Source organism: Dendrobates tinctorius, unplaced genomic scaffold (genome assembly GCF_039654945.1).
Source record: "Dendrobates tinctorius isolate UK_male_01 unplaced genomic scaffold, ASM3965494v1 ptg000016l, whole genome shotgun sequence".
Lineage (NCBI taxonomy): Eukaryota > Metazoa > Chordata > Amphibia > Anura > Dendrobatidae > Dendrobates > Dendrobates tinctorius.
Window position 1 is genome coordinate 11,019,847 of NW_027361684.1, and position 12,846 is coordinate 11,032,692.

The 12,846-nt window shown below is 45.4% G+C and overlaps 1 protein-coding gene across 4 annotated transcripts in view; it reads left to right on the forward strand.

The window, feature by feature from the left end:
- GIT1 (GIT ArfGAP 1) overlaps positions 1 to 12,846 on the forward strand; it is a 175,689-nt gene that overhangs the window by 144,100 nt on the left and 18,743 nt on the right. For 3 of the 4 annotated variants that reach the window (XM_073565464.1, XM_073565459.1, XM_073565461.1), the window contains 4 exons: positions 7,360 to 7,457; positions 7,553 to 7,664; positions 10,315 to 10,442; positions 11,432 to 11,584. In XM_073565464.1, coding sequence (XP_073421565.1) covers positions 7,360 to 7,457; positions 7,553 to 7,664; positions 10,315 to 10,442; positions 11,432 to 11,584 — 491 coding nt within the window. The remainder of the gene's footprint in view (positions 1 to 7,359; positions 7,458 to 7,552; positions 7,665 to 10,314; positions 10,443 to 11,431; positions 11,585 to 12,846) is intronic. The other variant, XM_073565463.1, reaches the window with a different exon arrangement.

A 12,846-nucleotide genomic window follows, 5' to 3' on the forward strand; every position in this document is an offset into this window, starting at 1 on the left:
TTCCTCCCTGTTTATGAGGATTAGATCCAAGGTAGCAGTTCCCCTTGTTTTCTCCCCTACCTTTTGGAAGATAAAGTTGTCAGCAAGAGAGGATAAGAATTTCCTTGACCTGTTAGTTTTGCCTGAGAGAGATTCCCAACAAATGTCTGGATAGTTGAAATCTCCCATGACAACTATGTCATATTTTTTGGAGAACTTGGCCATTTGATGCATAAAGAGTTCATCCATATCTTCAGCTTGCACAGGCGGCCTGTAGTAAATGCCTACAATGGTGTCCTTTCCATTGTTCTGTCCTTGTATTCTTACCCAAACAGTTTCCACAGAACTCCCAGTCTCTGAAGCTTCAATTTCTGTGCAGATATACGCGTTTCTAGCATACAATGCGACACCTCCTCCTCGTTTATCAAGTCTGTTTCTTGCAAATAAGTTGTATCCTTCTAGTCTTGTATTCCATGTGTATTGGCCCACCAAGTTTCAGTGATTCCAATAACATCATATTTCTTTTCCTGCGTTAGTAGTTCCAATTCTCCTTGTTTGTTGCCCATGCTTTGTGCATTAGTATAGAAACATTTTAGTTTGTGATTGGTTTCTCTTTCTCCAATATTTTTATTAATTAGATTCTTTTGTCTTTGTTCTTCCTTTCCACTTCTAATAGCAGAGTTCTCAATAGCATTTGTCAGGTGTATGGCTTTTTCTGGTCTTTTGCTTCCCTTCCCATGTTGTTCTAGTTTAAAGCTCTCCTTACAAGTGTAGCAAGGCGACTTCCAAATACATGTTTTCCAGTCTTCGTAAGGTGCACCCCATCTCTAGCAAGTAGTCCATCGTAAAGGTAATTCACTCCGTGATCCATAAATCCAAATCGTTGCTGACGGCACCATCGACGTAGCCAGTTGTTCACCTGCAGAATCTTATTCCACCTCCTTGTTCCATGGCCATCCACTGGGAGGATGGAAGAGAAGACCACCTGCGCTCCCAGTTCTTTCACTTTCTTGCCTAAGTCTTCAAATTCTCTGCAGATGGTTTCCAGGTCGTTTCTTGCGGTGTCATTTGTCCCCACATGTAGTAGCAGGAATGGGTAGTCATCTGTAGGTCTGAAGAGTCCTGATATCCTGTCAGACACATCTTTAATTTTTGCACCTGGAAGACAGCACATTTCTCTTGAAGTTATATCTGGTCTGCAGATAGCGGCCTCTGTTCCTCTCAACAGGGAATCCCCCATGACCACCACTCTCCGTTTCTTCTTCACAACGTTTTTCTTTCTCCATCCAGGAGGACTCTGAAGGCGTACAAGGTTGCTGTTTGTGGGCAAAGTTTTATCCTGATGTATTTCTTCATCGTTTTCCTGCGTGAGAGCCTGGTACTGGTTCCTGAGAAGTATGGGCGCTGACTGCCTCCTGATCCTCCTGCTTCTCTGGGTCACTTGTCTCCATTCCTCTGTTTCTTCAGGTGCACTTTGAATTTCTTCTCTTTCTGTAACATGAAGAGATAATTCTGCTCTGTCTAAGAACTCTTCACCATCCTTAATGATCTTCAACGTAGCTAACCTCTCTTTGAGATTTTGCAACGTTTCCTACAACAGGGACACAAGCTTGCATTTGTGGCATGTGAAGTTTGGCTCTTCCCACCTTGCGATATTTCTGCATCAGGAACTCCCACTATAGTATAGCCAATAGCTTCAGGCAGCCTCTCCATCGATCAGTATAGCCCATCTCTAACTTATCATATTCACATCTCCACCTCCCACAGCAGCTCTTACCGAGATCTTCCTCTGTGGCAGCCACAGGGCCGGACTGGCCATCTGGCAATTTTGGCATATGCCTGAAGGGCCTCTCTGATTGTGGGCTGCCTTGTCTGCTACATTATTAACAATCGGTGTTTTCAAGACACCCATACTGTTAAAAGTTTTAACAGAGCACGAAGTCGCTGACTGTCACTTACCCCAGCAGGCCACGGGTATCATTAGAAATATTGGTCTTGTGGTAAATCTTGCTTTCCTCCATCCAGGGTAATATTAGTAGTAATATATCCCATCTGGTGCTTGGAGACAGGGACAGCATGGGCCTATGTGATTTCAAATGCCAGGGCTGAATTTCATTCCCAGTCTGTACCTAGTGCCGGGCCATGGCATGTTGGAGGGCCTTCTGCCGGGCACATGTAGCATACTGTACATCTACTGGAGAATTTATATTTTTTTAGATGGACAGCATGACATCACAGCTACAGTGCAAAAGTTGCCATCTAGAGCTCTGTGTGCTAAACTCTGCTCGGACTGACCGCCCAGCTTGCACATAGCCTCGTGCCACACATCAGGTGCCCTTAAGTCGCAGGATGGGTTTCTATAGGTAGATTTTATCAGATCAGCTGTTCTTAAAAAGAAAGCTCTCGATATGATCACATTTTCCAACTAACCATTGCAAAATATCACTTCGCTCCACTTTCAGTTCTGTGGCAAGTTCAGAACACGAAAGGCTAATGGTTGCTTTGGCTTTCCTTATGCACAGGGATAATGCACACAGTAATGTCACAATAGTGGGATGATATGCACAGTGTTGATGCCATAGTAAAAACTAAACCTGAAATATTTCACACCCCATTCCATCAGTCATCACTAACTGTAACTTATGCCTTGGAGGATATGGGCCCCTTAGTTGTTGTGCCCGAACAGGCTATATGGGTATCCCCGTTATCAGGCTGCACATGCATACTCTGCCATCCAGCATTTCATTCTTCTGGCACAGTGATAGGGGTAGAATTGGTCTTTTCTGTCTGTCATTTTAACCACTGAACCCTCCAAACTTGTGTGAGTAGAAGTTGAACTGAATGCCAGCCTTATTATAGCGGTATGACTCGGCATCCGAGGACACCACGCAGAATGCTTTCTTGTCTTCTATATTTGGCCCAGAGGAAGGGCGGAAGTGGAGCACATGTAGAGAAGCCAGGTCTTTCATTGGATTGTAATGACTAGTATCCAGGAAATCTCACATAGACCAGTAATTACCCACCACTTTCCTGTCTCTTTGACCTTCCGCAGTTGGCCAGTGTGGCTACATGTTTCTGAATAGCAGCGACCATAATAAACTTTAAGGGTATGTTCACACTGCGTCGTCTTCTGCTGGTGTTTGATCCGGTCCGCTAAACAGAAAGGTTGGAAAAGCGCTAATATAACAATCAAAATGATGGGTCTATTAATTTTTATGGGAAGACAACTTGCTATTAATGCAATAAGGATATTGAACATATTTTATATGCTTCAGTCTTTCAAAGACACCAGGATTAAAGGGAACCCGTCACCAGAAAACCGCTATTAACCTACAGACGTGTGGTTAATCTGCAGGGTAATAGCTTCATTAACCTGCGCGGCGCCCGCGCTTAGCCGGTGGCTGCAGGGAGAAAATTAACTTTATTCTGGTTTTTGTCGCGAGGTCGGTGTCAACGCGGGTTCAGTCACGTACAGAGCGGTGGCTGTAACTCCAGCCCTGACTGACACTTGCTTTGTATTGGGGCCGGCTTTCAGTCAGGGCTGGGGTCGCGGTTACAGATGCCACTCTGTATTCTCAGAGCGGTGATAGAACCAGCGCCAGCACCACCCCGTGACTGATACCAGAACGCTGTGGGGAGAATAAGGTTTATTTTCTCCCCATAGCGTTCAGCTAAGTGTGGGCTCCGGGCAGGTTAGTAACTCTATTCCTTTAAAAGGAGCCTCTCATGTCCTGAAATACTATTAAAGGGACTCTGTCAGCCCATAATGACTGTTCAAACCAAGTCCAGGTGCTGGGTGCATCATGGGATGGCCCAACATTTAAGTGCGTTTTAAGTGCGTTTTCCCACCTGTTTGTTTTCACTCAGTCTCCACCACCTTCTCTTTCGATTCAGGCAGAACCATCCGACGGGCCATTGAGTTTAATGACGCATACAGAGTCGCTTTGTGCTGTCTGACCTACTCTTCGTCAACCTTTTACCTTTTTGAGGCAAACACAAAAAAACAGTGGACCCCCGCTTATTAAAGTCAGTGGCACCTTTGGGGGTCGCACCCAAATCCTGTTTTTTTAGAAGCCCTGATGGAGTCACCGATTTGTGGCAGAAACGCAATATGAACATAGCCTAAATCTGTTCTCCAAAGTACTGTCCTCATCCCATGGAGCACGTGTTCAGTACAGAGGCCAGCGTGCGTCAACCTGTGCTGTATCTGCTGGGTTTTTGATGGATCCAGCCTGGTTTTATAGGAATGACGGCCTAGCAGACTGCATGCACTGACCATGAGGAGGCCTCGTACAAGCTGCACCATGTGCGCACACACCCTGCCATCCTCACTGGCCTGCTCGGTGTTAGAGAGTTGGGTTTTCTGGGATGGTCGGGCACATTGGAGCGAGCAGAATATATGAATATGCTTTTGTCTTCTCCTAAGAGCAGCTGGGAAAACAAAACTGAGGTTAATGGGAGCTGTGTAATTACGGAGTGGGTGCCCAGAGAAACAAGCTAGTGCTGACTCCGCAGCGCCCGATGCTGTAAGCGCAGGTGTTTAGTTCATTAGTTGCTCTTGGACTTGTGTCAGGAGTTTCCTCCCGATCGCGCCCACCTACAGTGCTGTCCTTATGCCAGCCATTAGTCATTGCTCCTATATAATGCAATGGTCGTGTAGTCTGGCTTTGTTTCTCCATTTTATACTGCTTACTATGCAGAAATGCTCCGTTCTTTTATTATTCAACCACTTGATGCATTAACATGAGAGGATCCATGTGTGAGGAGTAGATTTCACATGTAAGAGATGATTGCACCATATATTTCCCAGGCATTGGATCCTGCACAAGGCAGTCTGATAGACAGTGGTGGTTTGTGCACAACAGCTGTCACCTCTCCTGACCTGTCTGCTTTATAAAAGGGAGTCTGTCACCCCCAAATTTCATATGATACAATTTATACATTCATTCAATGGACTTGGTCCCTAAAAATTATACAGGATTATATTTTACTTATTGCATTTATATTGTAAAAATGAGGAATGCTCAGTGCAACGTTCAGCCCCCTCAATTGAAATCCTCCGCACCTCCCATAATGGTGATTGACCGCGCTCGCTTTTGAGTGATGTCTGAATTGATTCCTCAGCCCTGTGCATACTGACAGTAAAGGAGGCTAGAGCTCATAGTGTTGGGTTGTACATGTGCGCTCTCATCCATCTCTCCTGTCTGCAACGGCTGCTCGCTATTCTGTTATCCTGTGTGCAGCGAGCAGCCGCTGCAGACAGGAGAGATGGATGAGAGCACTGACACTGTGTATGCTTTTATCTCTTTCACTGTCAGTGTGTGCAAGGCTATATTAAATGTATAAATGGTTTAAGTTAGACCACAGCAGCCTGACATATTTTGAGTTTATGGAGAGTTTACACTTTACCACTTTAGTTTAAATGAGCATTGTCTCTTTAAAATCCCTCTTTTTTTATTTTTTCCATTTTGTTTTTATCTAATAATATGAGTGCTAGTTTTAGTGGACCTGTAACAATTTTTCACAATACACACTGCATTCATTATGACATAGTTCTATTAGACTTGAAAAGTCTGACATACCGTATTTTTCGGACATAAGACGCATCTAGGTTTTAGAGGAGGAAATTAGGAAAAAAATTGAAGCAAAAAATGTGGTCAATTCTGTACTTAATATCCCCTATCCTGGTATATATGGTCCCTCATCCCCATCCTGATACACATGGCCCCCTTATCCCTACCCTGGTATGCATGGCCCCCTCATCCCTACCCTGGTATGCATGGCCCCCTCATCCCTACCCTGGTATGCATGGCCCCCTCATCCCTACCCTGGTATGCATGGCCCCCTCATCCCTACCCTGGTATGCATGGCCCCCTCATCCCTACCCTGGTATGCATGGCCCTCTCATCCCTACCCTGGTATGCATGGCCCCCTCATCCCTACCCTAGTATGCATGGCCCCCTCATCCCTACCCTGGTATGCATGGCCCCCTCATCCCTACCCTGGTATGCATGGCCCCCTCATCCCTACCCTGGTATGCATGGCCCCCTCATCCCTACCCTGGTATGCATGGCCCCCTCATCCCTACCCTGGTATGCATGGCCCCCTCATCCCTACCCTGGTATGCATGGTCCCCTCATCCCTACCCTGGTGTGCATGGCCCCCTCATCCCTACCCTGGTGTGCATGGCCCCCTCATCCCTACCCTGGTGTGCATGGCCCCCTCATCCCTACCCTGGTGTGCATGGCCCCCTCATCCCTACCCTGGTGTGCATGGCCCCCTCATCCCTACCCTGGTATGCATGCCCCCCTCATCCCTACCCTGGTATGCATGGCCCCCTCATCCCTACCCTGGTATGCATGGCCCCCTCATCCCTACCCTGGTATGCATGGTCCCCTCATCCCTACCCTGGTATGCATGGTCCCCTCATCCGTACCCTGGTATGCATGGCCCCCTCATCCCCACCATGGTGTGCATGGCCCCCTCATCCCCATCCTGGTGTGCATGGCCCTCTCATCCCCATCCTGGTATGCATGGCCCCTTCATCCCTACCCTGGTATGCATGGCCCCCTCATCCCCATCCTGGTGTGCATGGCCCCCTCATCCCCATCCTGGTGTGCATGGCCCCCTCATCCCCATCCTGGTGTGCATGGCCCCCTCATCCCCATCCTGGTATGCATGGCCCCTTCATCCCTACCCTGGTATGCATGGCCCCTTCATCCCTACCCTGGTATGCATGGCCCCCTCATCCCTACCCTGGTATGCATGGCCCCCTCATCCCTACCCTGGTATGCATGGATCCCTCATCCCTACCCTGGTTTGCATGGCCCCCTCATCCCCATCCTGGTATGCATGGATCCCTCATCCCTACCCTGGTATGCATGGCCCCCTCATCCCTACCCTGGTATGCATGGATCCCTCATCCCTACCCTGGTATGCATGGCCCCCTCATCCCCATCCTGGTATGCATGGATCCCTCATCCCTACCCTGGTATGCATGGCCCCCTCATCCCTACCCTGGTTTGCATGGCCCCCTCATCCCTACCCTGGTTTGCATGGCCCCCTCATCCCTTTCCTGGTTTGCATGGATCCCTCATCCCTTTCCTGGTATGCATGGCTCCCTCATCTCTATCCTGGCAGGAAAGATCGCCCTCATCCCTATCCTGGTATTCATGGCCACATCAATAATATATCCCTTTAATGAAGGGACAACTACTTTTACTATGTAGTTAATATAACGTTGTGACCAAATTTACAGAATTAAGAATGCAAATTTTGTTGCTGGGGTGCAGGTCGCTGATGTCCATACACATACATATCAGCTTGTGGGAACACCTGTTTGGCTTTCATCATTCTCCATCCTGTTCTTCTATCCAACAGTTTGGCTAACGACCCAGAATCACAGCACATTGGTCACGGAGCGCAGTGCTGTCCCATTCCTACCAGTTAACCCTGAATATTCTGCGACAAGGAATCAGGTATCATTGTCTTATTTTCTTTTTCCCCCCCCCCACAATTGTTATACTTCCCTGTAATATAAGCCTACTGTAAAAACTTGTCATTGTCTCTTTAGGGGCGCCAGAAATTGGCTCGTTTCAATGCTCGCGAATTTGCCACTTTAATCATTGATATTCTGAGTGAGGCCAAAAGAAGACAACAGGGCAAAACCTCTGTAATTCAAACAGGTAATCACTGCCTCTAGATTACAAAAGAAACTAATATTATTGAAGCCATTTGTGAATTCTAAAGAAGCCGATTTTACCCTACTAGATCTCCATCACAACTAGATAGGATGGGAACTTTCTTTAATGGCACCTACGGTAACTTTTATTTAGTCTCGACAAGAGTCTGCTGTCCATGGCTCAAGCTGGGAATAAACCTTTCCAAACCCCTCCCTTCTGGTACTGATTGACAGCTCCGTGGAGGGTCCAGCGCATACCGTTTATTAACCACTTCACCCCCCTCAAGCCTGTTTTCACCCTTACGACGAGGAAAATCTTTACAATTCTGACCAGTGTCACTTTGAGGTAATAACTCTAGAACACTTCAACGGATTCCACTGATTCTGAGGTGTTTTTTTTCCCCTGACATTGAACATCATGATGATGGTAAAATTTGTTCTTTATGACTTCTTTATTTTTGAAAATATCAAAAATTTGCCAAAAATTTTGCAATTTTCAAACTTTTCATTTTATGCCCTTCAGCCACAAAATTATGTCACACAAAATGGTTAATACATAGCAATTACCACATGTCAGCTTTACATCTGCATTATTTTTGAAACATAATTTTATTTTGAAAAAAAAATAATTACATTTTTATCACAAAACTTTTGGTTTAGCCCCAGATTATACATTTTCACAAGGGGAAAATAGGTAAAAATTGCACCAAAAGTTGTCATGCAAGTCCAGTTGAACGTGGAAATACCCAATATGTGGCTGTACAGTACTGCATTTAAAAGAAAAAAAAACCACAAGGATTCTACCCACATGGAAATCTTTGTCAAGATTATAAGTACTGAAGTATATAACTTTATAACTTGCATCATTTCATGGAGCCTGGAGGGGATCTCACTGCTCCTAAGACGCACATTGCTCATATGTCTATCACAGCCGCCTCACTGGTCTGATCTTCCCATACTTGGTATCGGCTGCAGTATGTGTTGGCGCTCGCTGATCACCTGTCCTTCTGAGCAACATGCAAAGGCGTCTTAGTTTTTCACGAATATGATCAGGTGATAGAGACACAAGTCTATGAGTTGGCTACAACAGGCACAGGCGCATTGAGCAGTTTAGGACGCTGGTACGTACGCAGTGAGATGCCTTTAGTTTTCCCCTCCAGGGGTAAATTATGCTGGAGGAATAAGAGGATGAATATTCTTTGGATGCTGTCACATCTCTTTTGTCTGGAGTTAATGGTCCACATAGACTCAGGGACTCTATGAAGTTTGCATCCTTACTCAGAGCATAATGTGAGTGTGCTGCAGACCAGTCTATGTTCTCGTCTCCTCCAGACCGCTCTATGTTCACATCTCCTGCAGACCATTCAATGTTCTTGTGTTCTGAAGACCACTCTATGTTCTCTTCTCCTGTAGACCACTTTGTTCTCATCTCCTGCAGATCACTCTGTTCTCGTCTCCTGCAGACTAGTCTGTGTTCTCTCTCTTTTTTTTTTTTTTTTTTTAAAGACCAAAAAAACCCAGAAAAAAACAGGGAAATGTCTAAGAAATATTAACTGAGCATCCTAACGCATCAATCTAACATTAATATGTGGTTAAATGCTCAGAATATAATCATATAAATCAAAGACCCTGAATAAGAAGATGGAGGCTCACAGTATTTCAAAAAGTCATGCAAAAATTTATTGATCATAAACAATGTGACAGAAGAATTATCAAGGGTATGCACACACCAAAGGTAGGGGATAGGGAGAGGAATAAAGGGGGAAAATCAGGTGTGGGATAAAGGAGATAACAAGTTCACAGTAATGCAACAATTAAGATAATAGGAGTAGACATAATATGAAATGTTACAAAAATCCTTTATGCATGCATGTGAGCTAGTAAGCTGTAAACATACCGGATGGAAAGAAAAAAGGAAGTCACCCTCTGAACCCGCAGAGTGGTGGTACCGCAGCTGAACCAAGTACAAGTAAAGGTCTAATACAAGTAAAGGTCCATTGCTATTAGATTGACCATGTCTTAATAAAGCTGTATAATGACAAAGTTCTAATCTGTAATATGAACATAAAATGACAGCAAGTACATATAAGGTACATTACCTTCAGACATGGTGCGGTGTGGTCGTGGGGCAGGGAACAGGTGGCGCTTCCTAAGGCCTCGACGCGCGTTTCACCACCCTTGTGGTTTCGTCTGTGTTCTAGTCTCCTACAGACTAGTCTGTGTTCTAGTCTCCTGCAGACTGGTCTGTGTTCTAGTCTCCTGCAGACTGGTCTGTGTTCTAGTCTCCTGCAGACTGGTCTGTGTTCTAGTCTCCTGCAGACTGGTCTGTGTTCTAGTCTCCTGCAGACTGGTCTGTGTTCTAGTCTCCTGCAGACTGGTCTGTGTTCTAGTCTCCTGCAGACTGGTCTGTGTTCTAGTCTCCTGCAGACTGGTCTGTGTTCTAGTCTCCTGCAGACTGGTCTGTGTTCTTGTCTCCTGCAGACTGGTTTGTGTTCTCGTCTCCTGCAGACTTGTCTGTGTTGTCGTCTGCTGTAGGAATATGGTGCAGACACTGTTGGGTTTGCAGAACATTACTGTGACTATTTCTGCAAGTAAAAGTATAATAACTGCATCCTGAACTGCATCGCCAATCATTGTGAACGTTCTATCTACAGATAACCTTGACTATACACTGAGGAACAATGCCAACGACTGTGATGACCAGCACGACTATGACAGTGTAGCTTCAGATGAAGACACGGACCAAGACCTGCTCAGAAATTCCAGAAACAATCGAGCCAGGGTGAGAGGGGCAGGAGACACTCCATATTGTAATTTTTGTTTGGACACCGGTTGCTGACAATACATATGTGATGGGTACACCGCATAGACTTCGGTGTATCCAGACAAGTGCTGTGCCTTCTGTCCATGCTTTATCCATTGCTTGCCTTGGGCTGGTTCCATATGGATTTATATATAAGGCAGTTCCATCAGGTGGTCTGAGAGGGTATTGTGATTCAAGCATGGTCCTTATTCACAGAATCGCATCCAGCCTTAGGCCTCATTCAAACGTCCGTTTTTCACAGAATATGATCCTATTATAATTTATGGGGCTGTTCATGTGTGTGTGTCTTTTCGAGTTTTTTTTTTTTTTTTTTTTTTTTTACCAAGCGTGTACACACAAGAAAAAAAAGAGAAAGCGGAGACGACCATTATTGGTTCAACTCACAGATTAAACACTTCCATTGAATCAATGGATCCATAAAAAGAACAGATCGCACACAGGTGTCATTAATGTATCATCTGAGTTTTTTTGTTTTTTTTTAATAGTAGGAAAAGTTTGGCTTTTTTCTTTTTATGCCAGACTGATTGTAAAAACGGACAAAAGGAGCAAAAATGGATGCCTGAATGAGGCCCTAGTCACATACGGACTGGAATTACATAATCACATTATTTTAAGTACTCTGACATGTGGGAAAGGCTGAATTTTTGGTCTTGGGGTTCAATCAGTTACTATGATGAATAATTTATAAGTTTTGGTTGAGTGGTATTAATACACACAATGTCAGACCGCATACGATATATATTTTTTATTGATGTTGCTGTTTAAATTAGTAAGAGCATCGTCACCAGGGAATAAGGAGAGCATGGTTTTTGACAAGACTTTTCCCTAGGTACACATTCTTCTTTAGGAAGAGATTTTGCTGCTGGTAGTATTGATACATCTATCAATCACAAAGTGTTGAAAGCAATAAATAATTGATATGTGTTACAATTCTACACTCTGTGCAGAGCATGGACTCCTCCGACTTGTCAGATGGTCCCATTACTTTGCAGGAGTACCTGGAAGTAAAAAAAGCTCTTGCGACTTCTGACGCCAAAGTTCAACAGCTCATGAAAGTAAACAGCAACCTGAGTGAGGAGCTGCGGCGACTTCAGAGAGAGGTGAGTACATGAAGGCACAATGTCTGTCCTGCCTGTCTGTTGTTGGTACGTGAGGACACTATGGCTGTCCTGCCTGTCTGTGTATAGTATATGAGGACACTATGGCTGTCCTGCCTGTCTGTGTATAGTACGTGAGGACACTACGGCTGTCCTGCCTGTCTTTGTAGAGTTCGTGAGGACACTGTTTGTAGAGTTCATGAGGACACTATGGCTGACGTGCTAGTCTGTGGATAGTACGTGAGGACACTATGACTGACCAGCCTGTCTGTGTATAGTACGTGAGGACACTACGGCTGTCCTGCCTGTCTTTGTAGAGTTCGTGAGGACACTATGTTTGTAGAGTTCATGAGGACACTATGGCTGACGTGCTAGTCTGTGGATAGTACGTGAGGACACTATGGCTGACCAGCCTGTCTGTGTATAGTACGTGAGGACACTATGGCTGTCCTGCCTGTCTTTGTAGAGTTCGTGAGGACACTATGTTTGTAGAGTTCATGAGGACACTATGGCTGACGTGCTAGTCTGTGGATAGTACGTGAGGACACTATGGCTGACCTGTCTGTGTATAGTACGTGAGGACACTATGGCTGACCTGCCTGTCTGTGTATAGTATGTTAGGACACTATGGCTGACCTGCTTGTCTTTGTAGAGTTCGTGAGGACACTATGGCTATCCTACCTCTCTATGTATAGTACCTGACGACACTATGGCTAACCTGCCTGTCTGTGTATAGTACGTGAGGACACTATGGCTATCCTACCTCTCTATGTATAGTACGTGAGGACACTATGGCTGACTTGCCTGTCTGTGTATAGTATGTTAGGACACTATGGCTGACCTGCTTGTCTTTGTAGAGTTCGTGAGGACACTATGGCTATCCTACCTCTCTATGTATAGTACCTGAGGACACTATGGCTAACATGCCTGTCTGTGGATGGTACATGAAGGCACTATGGCTGTCCTGCCTGTCTGTGTATAGTATGTGAGGACACTTTGGCTGTCCTGCCTGTCTATGTATAGTACATGAGCATACCATGGCTGTCCTACCTGTCTGTGGATAATACATGAGGACACTATGGCGGATGTGCTAGTCTGTGCATAGTACGTGAGGACACTATGGCTAACCTGCCTGTCTGTGGATGGTACATGAAGGCACTATGGCTGACCTGCCTGTCTGTGTATAGTACGTGAGGACACTATGGCTAACCTGCCTGTCTGTGTATAGTATGTGAGGACACTATGGTTGTCCTGCCTGTCTGTGG